General features: G+C 50.5%; 1 protein-coding gene across 3 annotated transcripts in view; it reads left to right on the top strand.

Annotated features, from left to right (window-relative positions):
• The window catches only part of AOAH (acyloxyacyl hydrolase), an 80,989-nt gene that overhangs the window by 44,247 nt on the left and 12,926 nt on the right, over window positions 1–23,816 (top strand). For all 3 annotated transcript variants that reach the window (XM_051978400.1, XM_051978409.1, XM_051978415.1), the window contains exons 11-14: window positions 3,624–3,672; window positions 5,853–5,947; window positions 17,465–17,556; window positions 21,549–21,631. In XM_051978400.1, coding sequence (XP_051834360.1) covers window positions 3,624–3,672; window positions 5,853–5,947; window positions 17,465–17,556; window positions 21,549–21,631 — 319 coding nt within the window. The remainder of the gene's footprint in view (window positions 1–3,623; window positions 3,673–5,852; window positions 5,948–17,464; window positions 17,557–21,548; window positions 21,632–23,816) is intronic.

The raw sequence follows: 23,816 nt of genomic DNA, 5'->3' as shown, positions 1-23,816 counted from the left end.
CTGGGTTGCCCGGCTCTCGGCACCCGTGGCACCCGCTCTGTGTCTGTCTCGCTTCCTTCGTGGCACCCGGAGGGCAGTGGGTCTGTGCCCGCCTCCCACACTCTGCCCTCGGGCGGAACAAATAGAATATTAGTCATCCTGTCCCCACACACTCGCTGGCCAGCCCCGCCCCTCCCTCCCCAATTCACTGGCTCTGTTGCTGACAGTGGCTTGTCCGTCTCTGCCCGGAGGCTGCCAGAACGGCTCAGAGCCCCCCAGCTAGACGGCAGGGACTTAGCCCAGAGGGGCGGCCAGAACTGAACGGACACTCTGTGGGCAGAGACGCTCAGGCGGCAACAGATCCACTCTGCACTTGTCAGGTGACTGACGGAGGTTCAAAGACCTGCTGCCCGATGCCTCCCAAAGCCGGGGACACGCGCAGTCCGTGACCTCCCCCCTCCGTCTCTGGCCCTTCTTCATACTTTGTCATGAGGAGCCAACAGCACGGCTGCATCCCCTCCCGGGTGCTTATAGTAACTCATAGCATAAGTTACTATCTATACTGTATTATACACTATGTGCTATATATAAGTACATAAATACTATCTATACTATATATTATATGTAAGTATAGAAATACCATATATACTATACTACACCTATACTGTACTATACACTATGTGCTATATATAAGTATATAAATCCTATCTCTACTATATATTATATGTAAGTATAGAAATACCATATATACTGTACTACACCTATACTGTACTATACACTATGTGCTATATGTAAGTATAGAAATACCATCTATACTGTACTACACCTATACTGTACTATACACTATATGCTACATATAAGTATATAAATACTATCTATACTATATATTATATGTAAATATAGAAATACCATATATACTATACTACACCTATACTGTACTATACACTATATGCTATATATAAGTATATAAATACTATCTATACTATATATTATATGTAAGTATATAAATACCATATATACTATACTACACCTATAGTACAGTAACCGGTAACTTACGTGCCCAGGCCCAATTCCCCTGGGCCGAGACAGTGGAGCCTTCCTTACAAAATGCTCTCCCAGCCTGGGTCTCAATCTCCTTTCATAACCTCACCCCGCTCTCTTTTCGAATAGGGAAAGTGTTCTCCTTGGTGATGGAGAAAGGGGAAAAAATAGACTATTAGTCATTCTGTCTGTCATCTGCTGACAATTCGCCAATCTGTCTACACATGGATCTACCTCAAGCTTACTGGTGGTGAGGGAGTAGTCGTTACTCACCCTTGCCATTGTGCATAAACCAGTGCCCATCCTGGCCTCGAGTCTCCCTGAAAATACTGGCCCAGGGTCGGCCAAACTTTTCTGCCGTTCCTTTGTCACGTGCTTCTGTCTACACTTGTCTGAGCTCTCCGATAGCTGAGCTGAGCAAAGAGCTCCTCCTGCAGCCTTGATTTCTTGGGATGCTTTTCCTTTGCTCCCCTCACTGGAAGCTTTTTAAATGCAAATTCTCTGAATCAAATCTCGCAACTCCCACTTGAAAAATCAGGCTGGATGTAGCAGCGTGTAATGTTGTGGTTTAGCTTTCTGGAGGTCTCTGGACCAGCCTTCGTTTCAGCCGAGTAATCACCACGAGAATAGGCAGAGATAAAGTCCAGAGTCGTTATTGTCTCCTTCTCAGTCTGTCTCCTTGCCTGGGGCTCGACTAGCTTTCTGGAGGCCCTTCAGACGGGCCTTGGTCTCAGTGGGGGAAGCAGGAAGACGGGCCAGCCACCACGAGGCTGATGAAGATGGAATGTCTCTCTCAGTCTGAGTCTTTCTAGGTCTGACTCCGACCTCTTAAATCCTCTATTACAATTAAATCCATTCATCATACTAAGTATAAGGCAATCATGATAGCATTATTATTAGTTGTAAGATTAATTCAATCATCCTGAACTAGAGAACTAGATAACCATTGTCTTATCAGTTCCACTGAATTAACACCTTGTTGTAAGAATCCTTGCCTAAGTATATTTCTCCAGAGTTCTGGCCCTTTACAGCAGTAGATATGAACCAACTGTGATCTCTCCTCAACTTAACCCTTCAGAGTTAGGGTTTTTTTTTTTCTTTCTTTTTTAAATTTCCGTTGTACTTTTATTTTTTCATTTTTTAAATTTTAATAGCTTTTTATTTTTCCAAATACATGCAAAGATAGTTTTCAACATTCACTTTTGCAAAACCTTATATTCCAAATTTTTCTCCTTTTCTCCCCACCACCCCCTCCTGTAGACAGCAAGTGATTCAATATAGGTTAAACATGAGCAATTCCTTTAAACATATTTCCATATTTGTCATGCTGCACAAGAAAAATCAGATCAAAAAATGAAAGAAAAAACAAACAAACAAATAACACAGCCAACAAGGGGTGATCCACATTCCCCATTGTGTTGTGATCCACATTCATTCTCCATAGTTCTCTCTCTGGATGCGGACGGCTCTTTCCATCTTTCCATCACAAATATAACAAATAACAAGGGCTACATAAACTTAAGTTTATGATTTCCCACCTATATGCTCCCCCATACTCCATGATCATCAGTGGTTGTTAATTAGATTGCCAGACTTAATTAGCTCTGGGTAAGGGATATTTGTTAGGATGATAGAGTGAGAACAAATATCCTTCTGTCTTTCCCCCACCTTGGGAAAAAAACCACTATACCCTCCCCCTTCTGGGGAAGATGAGCTCATGCTTAACCAGCACATGTAGCAAAAGGGTAACTAATGACTTCTGATCTTTTTGCCTTTGACACTCTCCTTCTTCACAGTGTAGATTTCTGCTGGGTTCCTTATGAAGTCCTAAAGCTGTCTCTGCTTCGGCGTGCCTAGTTTGTCCTTGGCTCCCGTTCCTGACATGGTTCCAGCTGTTGCTGGTCCAGATACTCTGCTAGGGCGTCAGTGAGACGTTCCAAATCTGACCTCCCCAAACTTATCAAGTCCATTTCTGGCCAATAGTGAGTGGGAGGGGAAGAAGCTGAGAGTGAGGACTCTTCTGCTCTCCCCACCTCCAAAGGGATAGATGGGAACATTCTCTCTCCTCTCCCCTGTCCTGGTTTCTCCCCAAATGCTCAGTATCTGAATTAGCTATTTTATACAAAGCCCACAAGATGGGACCTCATGACAACTTCATCCAGTGAGTTTCAAGGATTTCTAAATTAATCAAGTACTTTTTCTATATAAAGACTTTGAATAAATGAATGAGTCACTCAGGAGAGATGCCTTGGACACGTTGGTACCTCGTTCACAATTCTGATAGATCATCTCAAAGGAGATGTTTTACCTGGTAACTATTTTGGAAATTACTTTCCAAGGGGTGTGGCTGTTTGTTGATCGACTCAATGTCTGCCCTAACACTGATAACGATGGACAGGATTATTTTATATGCTAATAGATTTCCGAGCTGTATAGTTAGATCTACTCCGACCCATATCTGAATATGGATACCAGTGGGCTATGATGGAATAGTTCTCTTTTATTTGGGGGCTTCCCACTTACTAATCTTCCTGTATCTCTGAAAGCCATTTGATAAGTATTTACACAAATACCTGCTGATCTTTTGACTTCTTCCTCGACAGGGAACAGATCCAAAAGATGGCATCCCATACGAGAAGAAATTCTGTGAAGGTACATCTTTCTCTCTAATCGTTTATTCTAACGTGCTCTGGGCATTATGAACCCAACCCAACCAGGCAGCCCCAGTTAGTACGATAAAAGGAACTTTCAGAACCTTTGGTGTGGGCCTCTGTGCCACGGGTGAAGATTGAAGGTCCCCACGAGGCAGAGGGCAAGAGTGGAGGAGAGGAGAGCTCCTCACCAAGCTACTTCGGGCTCATGTGCATCCAGCTTCCGGAGGGAAGATGGAGAAAGCCAACCTCATTTTAGGTTGCTGAAGGAACAATTCAGGGAGGACTTGCTGGGGAGGACAAACTCGAAAGGCAGGGATTTCCTCTAAGTTTATCCAGTTCAGCAGCCAATTAAGTGTTATTATGGCCAGTAGCAAACAGGGGGTATCTGTCTACTCTGAAGGGAGGGAAAGGGCCCCTCTGTAATACCCGATAATGCCCAATAGGGCAGTGCCCGTACAAGAGAAATGCCAGGTGAAGGGTGAGCACTAACAGTCGGGGACTCGGAAGGGAAGTCGGAGTGGAGAGGGTTCCAGTTTGGGAGAAAGCCTTTGCAAGAGCAGGAGATAAGGCGGCATCTGTGGTGGGTAAGGGGGTAGTGGGTGATACCCAAGCGTAGCCATATGCGGTTACTCTGGAGAGAGCCTCCACAGTCGGAGCCAGAAGGCTTTTCAGTGGCAAACTGAAGAACTTGTGTTTTATTCTAGTGTGAGAGGGGGTCGGAGAAGCTTCCTGAGCAGGGGAGCCCCGGGGGTGCCTCAGGAAGGGTTCTTTGGTGACTGGATGTAAGATGGAGCAGAGAGGGGGGTGCAGGGGCACAGAAGACGCCCGTCCTAGTCCAGACCAGACTTGGGGCAGCCATTGTCTGATCAGACCATAAGGACGAATCGGGGACAACTGAAAAGAACTGGCACCATGTTGGATTGTGGGCAGAGGGGAGGGAAAAACTGAGGGGGACTTCAAGGTCCCAATAGGGGGTTCCTGGAGGGCTGGCAGTGCCCTTGGCAGAAGTAAGACGACGGCTCTGAGAAGGAGCGAGGATGAGGGGCTCTGCTTTGTACTTGAGCAGCCTGTGGAACATCCAGGTGGCAGTGTCAGGCCGGCAGTTGGTGATGTGGGCCGAGAGCCCAGGCTAGACAGCGGGGCTGGAAAGCTGGGAATTGGAGGCAATGGAGAAGATAATTGAATCTGTGGGAACTGCTGAGGTCAGAGAGAAGGTGGAGAGAGAACAAAGACAGCGCCGAGTCCCTCAGAGGCGACCGCGTTTCACCTGGCCTGAATGGGGCCTGAAATAAGGAGGTGCCCTCGCTCGGGTGGGTAGGGACACGTTCCCTGGGCACACCCTCCCCTGTTCCCAACCGGGCCGTCTGCCTCTCCAAGGTCACCCACAGCCAGATCAGAGAGATGATCCTGGCTCCTGGCCCAGCAGCCATCGCGCACTCTCCCCAGGATGCACTGGGAGAAAATAAACACTTGCTAAATGAAAAAGTGCGTCAAATCAAATTTTAAAAAGAGCACTACTCCAGGAGAGCCGGGGACGGCTGCTAGCAGCCTCCACGTCTCCATCCCTCAGCCAGGAGCCAGGGAGACAGATCTCCCTTGCGTGGTTCAGGCCTTTGCCCAGATCCCTGTGCCCAGAATGCAGCAGAAAATGCTCTGAGTCTGAAGCCGGAGGCCCGCCCCCACAGAAACAGCCCTTCTGTCTCCCCTGGCAAGTTCCCAGGGCTGAGCCGCAGGATGTGATCCAGACGACCTTTCAGGGCCCTGCCACCATGGACAGCGATTGTGATGTGAGAGACCCAGTCATGAGGATGTGAGGGCCCAGAACGCACCTGGAGGATCCGATCTGGCTCTCCAAGGCAGCCAAGCTCAATGCTCTCATTTTATAGGGGCCAGGGAAATGACATGAATTGTCTGAGACCACACTACAGTTGTGTTGGAGGTGGGATTTGAACCCAGAACCTCTAGCCAGTCCCACCCCCTTTCAGACCATAACACACACTTCTCTTTGTCTTGTAGGAGTGGGTTCTCACGGGCAGAAAAATCTCCTTTCGGGTTCTGGCTCATAAATGTCCCCGGGGGCTCTTGGGTGCTCTTGGTATCCTGGGGAGCGTTCCTGCGCCCGGTCTGGAGACCCCACGGACCCAGAACACCGAGGTGATGTGAGATTGTCCTTTCTAGGTTCAGAAGCCAAGGGTCTCATTGTGCTGGGGGACTCGGCCGCAGCCCATTTCCACATACCCCCAGAGTGGCTGACAGCGGCACACATGTCTGCGGTAAGTCGGCCCGCCTGTAACCCTGTCCCCGTGAAATCCTCCTCCCTGCCAACTGATCTGTAAACATGTATTAAGAGCCTACTGTGTACCAGGTGCTCTTCTAAGTGCCCAGTGGACAAAAAGAGGCAAAAACCAGTCCCCCAGAGGGCCTGCGCCCTAGAGCTGGACTCAGGAGGCCCAGGGGCATGTCCTGGTTCCTGCACTTCCCACCTTGGCACTTAGAAGCCCACCAGTCCTTCCTCAGTAAAAGGAACCAAACTGTCCTCATCTGAAAAAAGAGGATATTTGCATTGTCTGCTAGGAGTTTTGTAAAATCTTGTCATTGTCCAGTCATGTCCAACTCTCTGTGACCCCATTTGGAGCTTTCTTGGCAGAGATGCTGGAGTGGTTGGCCATTTCCTCCTCCAGCTCATTAGACAGATGAGGAAACCAGGGTGAAGTGACCTCTCCAGCATGACACAGCTAGCAAGTAAGGACCCCAGCTCTGGGAGGGACAGCGGCCAAATGGGAATCCTCTCTACAGTCCAAGAACCAACCATCTAGTCTTGGCTGGCGAGGGCACTGCCCGGCTCTCCCTGAGCCCCAGCGGTGGCCGCTCCCGGAGAGCTGCCCCAGCGGTGACCGTTCCCGGAGAGCCAGCCTAGCGGTGACCATTCCCGGAGAGCTGCCCCAGCGGTCACCGTTTCCAGAGAGCCAGCCTAGCGGTCACCGTTTCCAGAGAGCCAGCCTAGCGGTGACCGCTCCCGGAGAGCCGCCCCAGCGGTGACCGCTCCCGGAGAGCCGCCCCAGCGGTGACCGCTCCCGGAGAGCCGCCCCAGCGGTGACCGCTCCCGGAGAGCCGCCCCAGCGGTGACCGCTCCCGGAGAGCCGCCCCAGCGGTGACCGCTCCCGGAGAGCCGCCCCAGCGGTGACCATTCCCGGAGAGCCACCCCAGCGGTCACCGTTCCCGGAGAGCCAGCCTAGCAGTGACCATTCCCAGAGAGCCGCCCCAGCGGTCACCGTTCCCGGAGAGCCAGCCTAGCGGTGACCGCTCCCAGAGAGCCGCCCCGGCGGTCACCGTTCCTGGAGAGCCGCCCCAGCGGTGACCACTCCCGGAGAGCCGCCCCAGCGGTGACCGCTCCTGGAGAGCCGCCCCAGCGGTGACCGCTCCCGGAGAGCCGCCCCAGCGGTGACCGTTCCTGGAGAACCATAGCCTGCTGACAGTGCCAGGACTCGATGGAAATGTCCCACATTCGCAGCTCCTGGAGTAGTGATCTTTCGTCCCACCCTGACCTTTGAACAGCTGACAGGTGGCAGAGCTGCCCAGGGAGGATGGCAAGTGTTCTAAGCACTAAGTTCTGGTACTGAGATGCCAAAGTCTCACAGCTCCAGATTCAAATCCTGCCTCAGATTCCCACTACTTCTCCATGAGTCACAGCCTCTCGGGGCCGCCGTGTCTGAAACTATAGCGTGGAGGGGCTGGCCTGGCCTCTGAGCACCTTCTCTCTCTCAGTCTAGGGTCCTGGGATCCTCAGACAGGGGTCAGATCCCTCCTCCCCCACTCCCCGGCTGTGTGACCACACACAGCTTCACGGAGCCTCAGTTCTCCTAGAATGTGGCCCGGCGACAGTCACAGCGCTGCTGAAAAGACGCAGTGGGAGCAGGGGCTCGTGGGTACGACAGCACTTACAGCGGCCCTTTGGGTCACAGTGGAGAACTGCAAACACTAGAGCAGCCGGCGGCTGGGGAACCGCTCGCAGCTCGTGAGGGGGGACCCGATACGATCGTGCCCGAAGAAATGACGAAAGGGATGAGAGAAACCTGGGGAGACAAGTGTGAAGTGACCAGGAGAACCACTTGTACGGTAACAGGAACGACGCCTTTGGCACAGTGCCCACCCTTATCCGGGGCCTCATGCTGAAGGGGAGCTGCCCCTGTCCCGATAGGGAGGCGGCCGACAGGGCCCAGACCGAGACACGGACGTTAGACGACTTTGGGTTTTTCTTGACTATTCAGGTTGGTGGCTGTGTTTATTTTCCTTTGTTGCTCATGAGTGATGGAGACGTGGGGAGAAGGGGAAGTGGCTTTTCATTCACTGAAAAAACATTTTTAAAAAAGGATTGAGAGGACTTGGTTTCTGCCGTTGTATCCACAGTGGTTCTCGTGGTACCTGGCACAGAGTAGGAGCTTAAGAAATGCTTATTGGCGGGTTGACAGCTCAAATGCTTTGCAAACTTGAAAGGTCATGTAAATGTCATGTCTAATGATTAGCTCTTAGAGGTCAACCTCGATGAAAGTCTTGCCTAATTAGTCAAGTGCCAACAATGCAGACCCTAGCAGTGACCGTAGCACTGACATTGATCATGGGAGTGACATCGTTGACATAACAGTGACATCACTGACCTGAGCAGTGATGTCATTCACTTTGGCAGTGACCATCACAGTGACACTGATCATAGCAGTGATGTTATTGACCAGGACAGTGATGTCATTGACCAGGGCGGTAATGTCATTGATTATGGCAGGGACATTTATCAAGACAATGACATCATTGACTTTAGCAACAATGCCATTGACCCAAGCAGTGATGTTATTGACTATGGCAGTGACCATGACATTGACATTGATCATAGCAGGGATGTCATTGACCAGGACAGTGATGTCATTGAATTTGTCAGTGACATTTATCAAGGCAATGACATCCTTGACCTTGGTAATAATGCTATTGACCCGAGAGCAGTGATGTCATTGACTTTGGTAGTGACCATCACAGTGACATTGACCATAGCAGTGATGTTATTGACCAGGAGGGTGATGCCATTGACCAGGGCAGTAATGGCATTGACTGTGGCAGTGACATTTATCAAGGCAATGACATTATTAACTTTGACAATGATGCCCTTGACCAGAGTAGTGATGTCATTGACTATGGCAGTGACCATCACAATGACATTAACCATAACAGTGATGCTGGACAGTGACTTCATTGATCTTGGCAGTGATATCAGTGAATCCTTTCTGGTCAGGAGCCTTATCTTTCCTTAATCCCAACTCCAGCTCACAGAGAGGCTTGAAAAAGAATTGATAAGAGGCAAACAAATCAAAGGCCGGGCATAGATGAAAGCTTGACCAGTATCTCTCCATCCAATATCAAGCTCCAGGATCAGCAGCCCTGTTCGTGACACTGGACTGGCAAGGCCGAGGGGCTAAGGTCAGGGAAGATTTTGCCTCTGAGTCATCAGAGCTGAAGTGAGGATCAGAGAACCAGCCCCTGTCTAGGACTCCGGCCTCTGTCTAGGACCCCGGCCCCTGTCTAGGACCCTGGCCGCTATCTAGGACCCCAGCCCCGGTCTAGGATTCAGGCCCCTGCCTAGGATTCAGGCCCCTGCCTAGGATCCCAGCCTCTGTCTAGGACTCCGGCCTCTGGAGACTTGACTAGTCGGCGATGGACAGGATGTCAGCTGCAGCTTCGTTCTTTTTTATGACTCGGGATTAGCAGCTTCCAGGATGTGCAGATGCAGAGTGCTAGCCAGATTTCAGGGCTGCTGAGCCCCCTCCTGCTGGGAAAGCATTTGCTCCCACATGCCTGACTGACAGGGTCAAGGCCAGGCCCACAGAAGCAATCAAGAGAAACAGATGGGGAGGGCAGTTTGCCCGCCATCCAAGGCAGTCGGGGCCCTCACGGGGCCTGTGACCCATTTAAAATAATCCTCTCCGATTCAGCTCAATTCGATTTAAACAAGAGTTCTCAAGAACAGCCCAAGTGTGAGAGGGGACATCATGGCCAACAAAACAGCAGCTGCTCCCGGGGCTTCCGTTCTGCGGGGGGCTGATGGGTAAGTAAATATACTCCCACCTGAGGAGGGGGTCATACCAACAACCAAGGAAGGGAAAGGGCCTCCCTGCCATGGGGCACAGCTGGTTCGGCGGCATGAAGGCCGGAGATGAATTGTCCTGCTTGAAAAACATGAGAGTTAGTTAGAAGGTGGAAAGGGGAGAAATGGGACTCAATGGCTTCCTGAGTGGGCAGTCTCTTCCCCTTTGCCCCCGGCACCAGGAAGGTCATTTTGTTGTCTGTACAGAACAGAGACAAAGGCTCACTGTGCGAGCTTTGGAGAGGCAGGGTGGCCCAGGAGTTATAGAGCTGACCTTAGTGTCCCGAAGATGTGCCTTCAGCCCCGCCTCGGACACTCTGTTGGCCGTGGACTTCAACACCCTGAGGCTCAGGGACGGCTCTAGCACCAAGTTTAGCTGGCAGGCGTTCTCACACCCGGAGCTGCCACCAGAAACTGACACTTTCTCTTATTGAGATATTTTAGGGCCATGGCCAAAGCAAAAGCTCTTCTCCTCCCATGGTCCTTAGGCCCTCCCTCCCTGGCCATCCCCTCCCTGCACACATCTGAGGGGCTCCAGAGCCAGACATTTCCCTCTCTTATAGTAGTTCTAGACACACACACAGACACACACACACACACACACACACACACACACACACACACATACACACACACACAAACAGACACACACACACACACCCTCTTCTTCTCAAAGAGCCTTTAATCACTGCGGCTCTTCAGTCCTCTCCCACTTTCTGAGCCCATTTGGGAGTTTTCCTGGCAAAGACGCTGAAGTTTTTTGCCTTTTCCTTCTCTAGCCCATTTGACAGATGAGGAAACAGAGGCAGACAAGATTCAGTGACTTGCCTTGGAGTGCCCCGGCCCAGCCTGTCCACTGTGCAGTTCTGAGGAAACGGGCAGGGACAGAACGAGCCAGCCACTGCCACGCCAGCCTCCAGATGCCCAAAGTGATGTTTAGGGCTCCTGCGGGAGACAGGAGCAGACTTATGCATGTGAATCAGTATCTTTGTCTTTGAAAAAGGCCGTCTCTGCTTGACTAATTTTCCCTTGAAAAGGAAAAAATCAAGAAGCAACCAGACAGCCAAGTTCTCCAGCCTGGCAGGAGCTGGTGCCCTCCTGCCACGGCACCCATCTGTTCACGAATGATTTCTAGAATATTTTAGCTGCCTCGTCATTGAAGCAGCATTTCCAGGCGCGCCGGCAGTGGCGGGGCGGCTGAGCCGGAGAATGCTGACCTTCCAAGTGCCCGTCGTGGGGCCGCTCCCCCCTGCCCTTGTCTGACCGTTGTCTGGGAGGCAGTCCATCTGCACTGCCTGTTCTGTGTCTGGGACCAGAGGAATCCTTCAGCTTTCCAGGAGGAAGCAAAGGCATATTTACCAGAACCAAGGAGATACTGATCTTTCCAGATCACAGATTGTATTCTCTGGGAGATGAGTTTTTTGTCTGATTCAGTTTATTACACAGGGTAGTGTGCATAGAATCGTGGATTTGGGTCTGAAAGGACCTTAAAGATTGTCCAGCCCAATCCCCTCGTTTTACAGAAGAGGGAACTGAGTCCAGAGATTTAACTCCGTTCCCATGCCTCCAAGTTCAGCGTTCTCTCCATTGCAATAATCATTTCCACAGCCCAGCTTCCATAGGCAGAGAAGGGCCCTCCAGAGGCAGAGAAGGTCCATGAACCTACAAGGAAGGTTAGAGGGAGAAAAAAGCCTTCGGAGGGTCACAGAGATGGACCACCAGGCGTAGTAACGCCACACAGCCACGTTTGGGCCATTTTATAAAAAAACTAGATTCCTTTGGTCTTTAGGATGCTCTTGGGCAAAACTGAACTAAATCCTCCTTTTTGCCTCCTGGATGCTGTGACCTGAAAGATTAATGTGTTGGAGTTAAGAAAAAAGATGACAAGCCAAGTCATCGCCCGTTTCTTCTGTCAGAAAAGAAGTTTGCTTTAGCCACGGAACGGTGACCAGGTCACAGGGGACAGCTGGTTCTTTCTGTTGCTTTCCCTTTTTGGGAATCCAGACCCGACAGCCGGTGCACTGAGTTCTGATGAATTCAGTGCCCTTGTCCCACATGCTGAAGGTGAGCCCTCGGGTCTTCTACCTGCCACGGTGGGGACAACGTGCTGGCCGGGCGCTGCCTTGCTTCTGAAGCAAAAGGTGACCTCTCAGTTGCCCCAAATGACTTTCTGGGAAAGCCGGGCAGCTGCGCTCCTGAGTAAATATGAGATTATTTTAGGCTGCGTAAGTGTGAAAGGCATTGGGAATCACTCAGTCCACAAGGCTGATTCATGGATAATGGCAGAGGGCGGGACGGATCCCAAGATGCTGAGACCCCTCCTCGGCGTGGCAAGCTCAACGGCGATTCCGACCCGCTCCCTTTCTGTTTTATGGCTTGCTTTCCTCAGCTGCCAGCTTCTCTTCCTTTCACATGGGGATAATAAGGTAACCAATGAGTGTTCGGGATGTAAGTCTGTTGAAAGCAGGAATGGATTCCTATCTGGTTTTGTGTCCCTACTGCCGAGCGAGGGCCGGCACATAAACCTTCATGCCGTGGAACCTAATCAAATGCAAAATATAGTAGAGAGGATAGAGCAGATTCTTGGGGTGTCCTTCCGACAGTTTCATCTCTCGGAAACTAAAAGGAATGGCCAACGATCAGTTCCAACGAGGAGCTGGTCCATTAAGTGGAAGTGTCAGAAACCTCTGAGAGACAACGGATGCTTCCCCTTAGACTTCAAGACGGCCAAAGAGGTTGTCAGATGTGGACACAAGTTCTCAGGAAAGCAAGTTCAAAAAGAGCTGAGCATAAAGGGGCTGGATCCCATCATCTCAGGCTCCATGTGTTCAAGGCATTCAGAGACAATAAGGATAATGCTGCCAAGGAAAAGGCAGGAGGGGACAGTGGAAAGATTATGGAATTGGAAGTCCAGACCCGAGTTTAAATCCTGGCTGCCCCTTACTATGTGTGGGTCCCTAACCACGTGATTCGGTTTCCCTAGAATTTGGTTTTCTTTTGAGGTATTTTAGGATCCATGAAAATGAAGAGGCTAAACTTTGTGATCTCCAGGTTCCCACCAAGCTCTGAAGCCTTGATCTGCAAGAGGAAAAAAGCATCTAAAAAGGCCGATTTCAGTGCATAAGGAGCTCTCTGATGAGCTCAGATTTTAAGAGAACATGGGGAATAGATGTAAACAAGAACATACAAGAACAAGAAGGCAAAACCCCTGAAGAGTAGTATCAGGAGAACTGTAACTTAAAGGGGCTATATCTCCATATAGTTATATACCTATAATAATATCCAACAAAATCTTCCAGGACAAAGCAAGTTTCTTAAGCTCCCTTGGGTACAAAGAGAGTGTGGAAGGGATAAATCTATTGCTTGGAAGGATGGAATTTTGTTTTCTCCATACTTCCCCCCGCCATGCCAAAGATGCTCACGTCTGACTCCCCAGCCAGGAAGGCGTATACGTGAGCCAAGGAAGATTCAGCTCCAGCCGGCTGGACCAGCAGGAGGAATATTCACACGTGGTACAAAGGAAAGACGGTGCCTCAATGACCATTGTGCTTTAAAAGCTTTCTCTGTGAAAGAGAAACAAGGCATTGGGAGGAGACCATCTCGCTGCTCTGAAAAGCAGAAAGTACATTTTAAAGAGTGTCAAGTTTGGGATCCAAGGGTCTGTGTTCAAATCACGTCAGTGTCACTCACTATCATGTGACGAAGTTCTCATTATAGTCTTGTAGAAAAAATGGGGAAAATGTAAACTGGCTGATGATATAGTTACCTTCGTCAGTCAATGAGCACTTATTAGGCACCTACTGTATGCTGGGTAAAGTCCCCTATACTAAGCACTGGAGATACAGAGAAGGAAAAACACAGTCCCTCTCCTCAAGGAGCTTCCAACTCTTTAGAGGATCATCACTCTAAAGTGGTCATTAAGTGATTAACCTGGGAGGGAATCTCTGCAGTGAACATCGGGGTAATGTCCTTGACATTGAAGTTAATATTTTTATTCCTCTCTTGGATCAAGAGTCTGATGATGTGCTTATCTCATTGGATTTGTAAGCGACAAAAAAACAAGAAATAATTCCATTTGATTACAGAATCGGGATCTAAGAATATCCTGACAGGCTAGGACGAGGAATGAAATTTAATAAGCTTCAAGTTCACTGGGAGAGCTATACAGTCCTTGACTTTGATTAAAAGACATCAAAAGAACAAGCAGAGGCTGGGGAGGGTGCTCACACAAGCAGTTCATGCCAAGAGGACCTAAGGTGGTGCAGAGGGCTGGGACAGGACTAAAAGACCTGAGCACAATCCCTGCCCCAGATAGCCACTAGCTGGGTCACCCTGGACAAGGCATTTTAACTTTCTGGGCTTCCTTTTCCCATCTGTAAAATGGGATGGTTGGTTCCTATAGCCTCCAGGTCCCTTCCAGCTCTGTCTCTGATCCCAGCAGACCTAGCCTGGCTATTTGTGACTAGTTCTGTGTGGCCCCAGAAGTCTCCGAAGGGGGAGGAGCTTCATGAAGAATCTGCTAGCAGCTAGAGAGGCTTAAAAATGGGGGCTTCTTTATTCAGTAGTGAGCTCCCTGTCTCCAAAGGTATTCAAGCAGGAGCAGGAGAATGTTATAGGAGACACGCCTGGGGGCAGAGGGGCCTTCGGGTCCCTCCTGTCGGTAATGACGCAGGCTCTGGAATAACTGGGGCGTGGGGAGGGGAGCTCGGGCATTCGCAGTAAGAGCTCCGAGCTCCGTGTCCCATTGCCGGTTGAACCCCGCGGCGGTTTCCGTGACGGGTCGGGATGCGCGGTGCCCGCCCCGTCCCACCCCCGACGTCATCGGATATTAGGGAGCCCGAGAGCCGAAGGAAAGCAAACTCTGGCTCACTGAGAGCCGGTCCCGCGCAGGGGAGGCCGGGAGCTCAGGTGTTCCTGGAGGAGGGCGGGAGAGGACGGGAGGAGGACCCGCTCCCGGAGAAGGGAGAGCGGTCGGCAGTAACTGCAAAGGGAACGGGAGGAGGGCGGGAGAGGGGAGGCTCCCACAGCGGCCTCGCTGCGCCAGCACCTCGGAGAGCGCCCCGGGCACACGTTTCGGCTCCAGGGCCCATGGCGCTGCTTCCCGAGGCTGTTGGCTTTCTGTGGCACTGGACTCCCGGGGGCCGGGCTCCTCTGGGAGCTGCCCTCGTGTCCGCGACGCCCAGCACGTGTTCAACGAGGCTTGACTGGGGATTCTGGGAGCTCCGGACTGATCGACTGATGCCCGCCCCCAATGCCGCCCCCCCCCATCACATGCATATATAAACACACATCATACATACATATACACACCACACATGCATACGTATTGCACAATGCACGTACACACATCACACACATAAGTCTCCACAAAGTCCTGGACTTCCAGGGATGCTTATTCCCTTCTCCCTCTCTGTCTCTGTCTCTCTCAGTCTCTGTCTCTCTCACTCTCCTTCTCTCTCTTTCTGTCTCTCTCTGTCTCTGTCTCTGTTTCTCTCTCCCTGTCTTTCTTTCTTTCTCTCTCTCTCTCTCTCTCTCTCTCTCTCTCTCTCTCTCTCTCCTCTCTCTCCTCTCTCTCCTCTCTCTCTCTCTCCTCTCTCTCCTCTCTCTCTCCTCTCTCTCTCTCCTCTCTCTCTCTCTCTCTCACTCTCTCTCTCTCTCTCTCTCTCTCTCTCTCTCTCTTCTCTCCTCTCTCTCTCTCTCTCTCCTCTCTCTCTCTCTCTCTCTCTCTCTCTCTCTCTCTCCTCTCTCTCCTCTCTCTCCTCTGTCTGTCTGTCTGTCTCTCTCTCTCTCTCTCTCTCTCTCTCCTCCTCTCTCTCCTCTCTCTCTCTCTCTCTCTCTCTCTCTCTCTCTCCTCCTCTCTCTCTCCTCTCTCTCCTCTCTCTCTCTCTCTCTCTCTCTCTCTCTCTCTCTCTCTCTCTCTCTCTCTCTCTCATCTCTCTCTCTCTCTCTCTCTCTCTCTCTCTCTCTCTCTCTCTCCTCTCTCTCCTCTCTCTCCTCTCTCTCCTCTCTCTCTCTCTCTCTCTCTCTCTCTCCTCTCTCTCTCTCTCTCTCTCTCTCTCTCTCTCTCTCTCTCTCTCTCTCTCTCTCTCTCTCTCTCTCCCCCTCTCTCTCTCCTCTCTCCTCTCTCTCCTCTCTCTCTCCTCTCTCCTCTCTCTCCTCTCTCTCCTCTCTCTCTCTCTCTCTCTCTCTCTCTCCCTTCCTCCCACCCTCCCTCCCTCCCTCTCCCAAGGATGGAACCCCAAACCTGGAGCTGCCCTTTGTCATAATTCTGACATCTCTTTAGGAAGAAGACAAAGGAAAGTCTCCATTGTTGGGGACTTCAGTGGAAATAATCTAAATGTATTGTATTGGGGGAGGGGGAGGAGGCTGGCTTTGAGACAAATGGATCCCTCACCTCCCAGAATAAATAAATCGTGATGTTAGGATAACAAGGATAAATAATAAAAGAGGGAGGTGGAGAATTGGAGGGAGTTACCATGGGACCAGAGAGGGTCTGGGGCAGGGCCCTGAACGCAAGGTCTGGCAGAGCCCAGCCCCACTCTGTCACCCCAAACAGCAGGCTTCGCTTTAAATGAAGTAAAAATGCAAAAGCGAAAGGGGGGAGGGGAGGAAAGAATCCCTCATTAGGACGAGCCTCCCAGAGGCCCAGGGCAGCACTTACATTTTTTTAAAACGCCGTCCAGACGGTCTCCAAACCCGAGGCTGGCTGGGCATGATGGAGCAAAAGAAAAGGCCAGCAAGCCTCTCAATGAGAAGGGCGAGGAACCCCACCCCCACCCCACCGACCTCTGACACGGGCCCAGAAGGCTTCAGAAATCAGCTCACCAGAGGAAGAAATGAGAATGGCAAGTGGAGCAGTCCTGGAATACAGAAAGACCACGAAGCAAAAATGGCTTCCAGCACAGGCTGGGAAATCTCCCTCTTCAGTGGATACTCCGAAAAAGAGACAGGAAGCAATTCACTGGGGAAAGCATTGAGTGCGGCCATCTCTGACAAAGGTGCTCAGTGCGTTCTGTAAGGCCCTGGTTCCTGGTGAGAACAAGGGCCATCCCACTTGCCTCAGTGCTCCCCGTGGCCACATCCAAGCTCCGCTTCAGCCCCTCAGTCCAACTTCCCCATCCAGCTGTCAAAGTGAGCACAGGGGTGACCAGATTACTCCCAATAAGCTCTGTTGGCTCTTATTGCCTCTCCCTCTCCCACCTGACTCCCCTACTTATTCCCCCCCCCCCCACCAAAGTGACATTACCCTCTGGTTGTTCCCCGAACGAGGTCTTCCATCTCCCAGCTCGGGACATCTCTGGCTCTCCCCTGTGCCTGAAACGCTCTCCCTCCTCATCCCTGCCTCCTGGCTCCCTTCAAGTCCCAGCTAAAATCCCACCTACAAGGAGCCCCTGGCAGAGCAAAGAAAGTGATTTGGGGCAACAGATGAGGAGCAGCCCATTTGGGCCAACCCACCCAGCTCGGGACAAAGGGAGGGCGCCAGTGACTGTGGGTTCTCCCCTAGGAAAGTCGTGGATTTTCCACGGATGTGTAGCTCCGAGTTCTCATCAGTCCTAATAAATGTTCACTATCTCCCAAACATTTCCACTGGGCTGCCTGTGAGTGGTCCAGGGCAGAGGAGAAAACGGTCCCCTGGTAAAAGTTCTTTCTTCTCTTGTTTTAGCAAACGTTCTCCAATCTGCCGACGGCTTTGAGCAATGAGTTAGACTGGCCCCAGCTCTCCGGCATGACCGGGTTTCTGAATTCTGCCGGCAGGTAAGGACGCACACGTCTGTCCCCGTGTCTGTGTGGACACACAGAGACGGATGGACAGATGGAAAGGGGCAGAGACTGAGAACTGGAAGGGGTTGGGGAGAGGGACCTTCCATTCTGCTAGTCAATGATCCTGCTCGCCAAGTCACTCAACCTATCTAGGACTCGGTTTCCCCATCGTAAAATGGTCCCTTCCAACACAATTGATTATGCCATGAGTCAGCTGAGAGGTCATCGGAGAGCTGGGGGGGGGGCCCTCCCTGAGCCTGACCACCAGGTCAGACCCACCCCAGGACTCCGAGGCCTTTACCCCGTGACTGCCCAAGAAAGACACCGGCAGCTGTGTTCATGCTGCCCTTCAAGGCTCCAGCCCAGCATCCCATCCCCACAGCAGGGGGTGCCCTCTGGGGATCATTAGCAGGTGGTCATTCAGCCTCTCTCTGAATACCTTCAGGGACAGGGAGCTCCCTCTATTTCAAAGCAGACCCAGGAGGCTGACTTGCATTTTTTTTCTCACAGGGTCCCAGGAAAGGGCCCCCTACCCAAAACCTCCAATAGAGCAGAGAGGGCATCAAGGGGTGATAGGGCTAGAGCTTTCCCCACTCCCCCAGCACCGCCGCCCCTCCAGGTCAGTCCCCCATCACCCCTCAGGGGGGCACCCCCTCTGCTCCAGTCCTTCTCCATAGAATTAGCAAAGGGACTACCTAAGCACAGCCCTGCCCATCCCTCCTCCCCCCAGGGTCTCCCTAATACCTCTAAAACCCTTCTGTCTGACATGGAAAGTGCTTCACAGTCTGGCTCCAGCTTGTCTTTCCAGGGAGATCTCAGGCCACACTGGCCTCCGGTCTCTTCCTCATATACAACAACATCCCAGCCAGCCTTTGCACCTACTGCCTCCCTTGCCTAGGACGCCGCCTTTCCTGAGCCTTGTAGAAGCATTGGATTCTTTAAAAGCACAGCCCAGGGGGCCATCTCTTACAGGGAGCCTTCCCTGGTCTCTCCTGTTGTCAGAGCTTTCCTTGCCCTCAGGAAGTAATTTTGCATTTATATATTTTGCAAGGACTCGGGCACATACTGGGTGCTGCTATTCCTTGTAAGTGAGGTCGGAGCTCGTTTCTTATTCGTTTGTAGCACCAAGAATGACTTTGTCTGCATTCTCCTTGGGGAGTCATGCTCGAGTGTCTTCCCTTTCTCTCAGCTCAGATGAACCTAAAGGCCCAACCTCCTGTGGGCTCCCCAAGGACAGTGACAGCAAGCACCCCCGCCAGCAGCTCCAGCGGGAGCTGCTCTTGTCTCCCCTCAGCAAGGGAAGATAGAAAGGTCAGCAAGTCTCGTGGGTCCACCTGCTTTCCGTGGAAGCTCTGCACATTCATACCTGGCCAGCACTTCCCTGATTTCCTCCCCGAGAGAGAAGCAGGGGTTTCCAAGCTTGCCCAGAACCCCCAACACTTAAGGCAGAAGCAGAAGCTTTCTCATAGGTGCACTTCAGCTGTCTAACCGGACGGCCAAACAGAACTGCCCGCTGGGGACTGGCCCCATTTCTGGCCTTCAGCTGGCCACTGTGGCTTGTCCGGGTTCATTATGAGGGAGAAACATGACTTCTTGATGGGGAAAGACTCCCATTTTCATTTCCATTGGATCACCACTCTCACCTCATTTCTAATTAACCAGTTCACATTTCTATATTATAAGTCAAGCAGTATTTATTAAGCATTAGTCAATATTAATGAGTGAATTACTAAGCACTAGGATAAAATGCAAGCAAAAAGCTACTCCCTGCCCTCCAGGAGCTTACATTCTAAAGGTAGAAAATAAAATCTAAAAGAAAGCTGAAAGGGAGATTGGGAGAAACACACAGGGTCAAGGTAGACAAAGTCTGGAGATCTGGAATGGAATCCCTGGCCCCAACCCCTCCCTCTGCTGCTAAGGTTCTAGATAAGAGAGAAATAAAGCAGTCTCTGCCCTGAGGAAGCTTACTTTCTACACAGGGAAACAGTGAGCATGCACCTTAAACACAAATATACACAGGGCATAACACCAGTTGTTGGGGCAGGCCCTGGCAACTGAAAGTGGAAGGGATCATGAAGGAGGGGGCATCTGGGTTGGGCTTTGAAAGAAGCCAGGAATTGTAATAGAAATTAGGGGGAGGGGTCTGCCAGGCTCAGGGGATGACCAGTACAAAGAGGGGGGACAGAAACAGAGACAGAGAGGGAGTAAGGGGAAGGAAGGAAGGAAGGGAGGGAGGGGAGGGAGGGAGAGAAAGGAGGAAGGTAAGAGGGAAGGAAAGAGACAATGTCTACATCTTGGGGTAAAGAAGTTACATATCCTAAATTCTTTTAAGCGAGGTATCTTATTGAACATAAGGTCAAGGCAACCTTGCCTATATAGGATTTCCATTTCACAATCCTTTCTATCACAAAATAGGCTATTGATTATTCAATTTTCTCACAGCTCTCAAGTCCTCAATGAGAAATTCAATTTATAGCATGTATAGAAGAGGTTCCTTGTTTGGAGCAAGGAAATAAGATTTTCTAGTTAAAAAAAAAGGGGGGGGGTCAGCTCCTTGTCTACACTACAATCTTGAGTCCTAGAGAATTGCCTGGACACCGAGAGTGTTACTAAGGTGCTCGGGGTCACTATAGCCAGGATGGGTTGGAAGTAGAACTTGAATCATCACCCCCTCCCTTCGATGTCTCCTCTTGATCTTCAGAGACCACGCCCTGGAGAAGCTCCCATCCTGGGACCTTATTACTAAGAGCCCCCTAGAGACAGCTGATCTCAGAGCTTTGATCACACTACCCTTGGACCATCTTCCTGCCATGTTGCTCCATTCACTCTCCCTGCCACTCCCCACAACAATCCCTTATTAAGAGGCAGGGAGGGTTGGTCTCTTGAATTTGGATCCCCAGACTCACGGCAGCTTCATGCGGGGCCTGACACACAGAAAGCATGGAAGTGTTTACCTTAAGTAAGAATCAAATTCCATCCATTCAGCCTGTCTTCCAGGGACCTAGGACATCCCCATCTTGGGCGCCAGTTTATCAATGACCTTTCAAAACTCCTTCACTCAATCAGCCACTAGCCTTACATCATTATCAAATTTAGCCTTGCCAAGTGTCCTAGAATATCAAAATCTTTCTGGATCTTGATTTATGTCGTCCAGTCTATTAGCTATGCCTTCAAATTTTGTCTCATCTGCTAATTTAATACGGATTTCATTGATTTCCCCCCCCCTTTTTTTTGAGGCAATTGGGGTTAAATGACTTGCCCAGGGTCACACAGCTAGGAAGTGTTAAGTGTCTGAGGTCACATTTGAACTCAGGTCCTCCTGACTTCAGGGCTGGTGCTCTATCCACTGTGCCACCTAGCTGCCCCATTGATCCTCCTTTTAAAGCCAATAACCCAGGCCAAAGCAGAGATCCCCAGGGCACTCCCTGGAGACTGCTTTCCAAGTGAGCTTGAGAATATCTAGGATTGCTCTTTGAGCCCAGCTATTCAACCAGAACTAAATCTAACTCTCCCATCTCCTCACCCACATCATTCCATATTTTCCACAAGCCCCAAAGTTCAAATAAACATCGCCAGCAATCCCTTCTAAATCCCAATTTAGAAACTGCCAAAAAGGAAAGCCGGCAGGTTATTCAGCTTTGATGTGTTTCTCGTGTAATCCCAGAGCTTCTCCAGCTTTTTCTTGTAAATGTCCCTGAACCATCCCATCCTGGAGATTCCCTTAACCTCCTTTTCTGTAAATGGGGACATATTTTGCTCCCCTTTAGCACAGGATGTGTATGATGTTCCCCCCAAGTAGGCCTTTAATCAGCGCTTGTTGGTTCATCGATTGCTGGGGTCAGTGGAGCAAGCAGCCCCCCTGAATTCTTTTGCTGAGCTCACCAAGCTCTTATCAACTGTCTCCTGCTGGAAAAAACTCCAGCAAAACCAGAGTTTCTTTGGATCTGCTTCTTTGAACACCTTCCGATCTTGTGAATTCTTTTCAGATCCCCTGACAACTCTGTTTATCTGCGCCTTCGTCAGAGAAACCGCTGCAACCACCGAGACTACCAGAACATTTCTAGAAACGGTAGGTGGGTTCCCATGTGCCTGCAGCTCTCTCCCAAGGGGTCTCGATCAGACGGGCCATTCACCGATTGATCACAAAATGCACCCGGGAGCTCAGGGGGCGAGGCGCGGGCCAGCGGACTTCCTGCACTTGGCTCTACCAGGCAGGAAACGCTGAGACCAAGAGCCCCACTGGCCCGGCCATGACTGTGCAGGGCCGGGAGGTGAAGGGGAAGATGTCCAGCTCACACTAGCACCCGTCAGGTTCATTCTTTCCACGGCTCATGCCCAGGGCCGGAGCGATGCGATGAGCAACAGATGTGTTGGGGGTGGGGGGGACAAGAGGCCCCTGAGACAGGGTCCCATACTGGGCAAGATTGGGGTTCCTCTCCCCTTCAGCGGCTGAACCACACCAGGCTCAGGTCAGCGTTGTCGTTCTGTCTGTAGTTAATGTTATCATCTAATTAAAATTCAAAAGGACCAAAGTTAAATACTCCAGAAAAAGCCAAGTGCAATTAGTATAAATCTATATGACCCTCCTGTTTCATTTGCTGTTGTGCCCAGCTGGAATCAGGAAGTCCTAAATTCAAATCCAGACTCAGACTCTCACAAGCTGTGACTCCCTGTGCAAGTCATTTAGCCTCCATTTATCTAGGGACTCTTCTCAGTGAGCTAGCACAGTAGACAGAGCTCTGGGATCTAGAATCAGGAAGCTCTGAATTCAAATCCAGACTCAGATGTTCTTGAGCTGGGAAACTATGCAAGTCGTTTAACTTCAGTTTATCCCAATTTTCTCGTCTGTAAATGGAGATCAGTCTACCTTCTCAGGATGCTGTAGGATCAAATGAGATAATGTTTGTAAGTAATTAGCTCGGCGTCTGGGAATGGCAACTGCTACATAAACGTTGTTGTTTTTATACCTTTTTATTGAGTTTCATGATGTTTCGCTTGGTCTCTTCCTTCTGTGACCAACCCTCTGTCCCCTTTACTGGATCATTGCCTGTCTATTGCACCCTAAGAGTGTGTCCTGGACTTTTCTCTCAACTCTTTACCTTCACTTCCTTGGTGATGTACTTTCCTCTCTCATCCCCCAATACATTCGTTTTTTGACCTGCTGAGCTTGAAGGCCACTAAGACCACTGGGTCCTCTTCAAGTGAGTTACTATCTAACCAAGTCCCCCTCATTTTTCAACTGACTTTTTAACCCAAAATTTATGTCCATACACATCTTGGGGGGACAGCGTGGCATAGTGGATAGAGAGCTAGCCTCAAAATCAGCAATTTCTGGTTCAAGTCCGCTCTCTGAGACATCCAAATCATGTGACATTGGGCAACTCGTTTAATGGCAGTGCCCTAGGCAGCCCTTTCGCCTTGTCACTTGTGCAGCAGGTGCCAGTTTGGGATGGCAAAAGGAATGAACTCAGTGGAAGTTCCCTATGCTATTGAAATCATAGCACTGGACCAAAAGGAATCACCGAATGAGTACTTCAGGCTCCCAACCCAGTAGTCCAAAGATGGCTAACTCCTGCAGACATCTCAGACTCAGCAGGTCCAAAATAGAGCTCATGTCTTTGCCCCAACTTTCCCTATTACTGTCAAGGGACTAAGGTCTCAGCACAGGAGTCATCGAGGGCTCCTTGCTCTCTCCCCCCACCTCCAGTTGTCATCCATGAGCCCCCTCTCAAACATAGCCCCCACTCTCTCCTGAGATAGGGAGGTCTGCCTGCCCAGTCTCTCCCCCTCCCCCAACCTATCCTCTACTCCCCTGCCAACTATGTCACCTCCCTCACACACACAATGAATTCCAGGCACTCCCTATGGAAGAAATACAAACTGCTCCACTTGGCATTCAAAGATCCCGATAAACTGTCTCCTTCCTCTTCTCTTGGAATATTGGGTCAGGAGACTTGTACCATCTAGATAACTTTAGTGCCCTCTTCCTATTCCCTTCCTCAACCTAGGTATCAGCTTTGTCCTGGCCATTTTGGTTCTGTCCTTGGCAGAAATTAAGTGAGCTGAGCAGCCCTTCCTAATCTCCTACCCATTCCCAAGCAGTGATCCCATCTGTGCATTGTTCCCCTATTTTCCCCCATCTTAATTTAAAAAAAAAGCAAAGTAAGTTTATCCTTAGCTTTTCTTCACTAGCTTCAACTTATTTCAAGCTTCAGCACTCTTGATACTGTTGTTTTAGTACAATGCCTTTTGAA

The sequence above is a fragment of the Antechinus flavipes genome, chromosome 1 (assembly GCF_016432865.1).
Source record: "Antechinus flavipes isolate AdamAnt ecotype Samford, QLD, Australia chromosome 1, AdamAnt_v2, whole genome shotgun sequence".
Taxonomy (NCBI): domain Eukaryota; kingdom Metazoa; phylum Chordata; class Mammalia; order Dasyuromorphia; family Dasyuridae; genus Antechinus; species Antechinus flavipes.
Note: the sequence above shows the minus strand (reverse complement) of the source record. Positions and strands in the feature narration are given on the sequence as shown.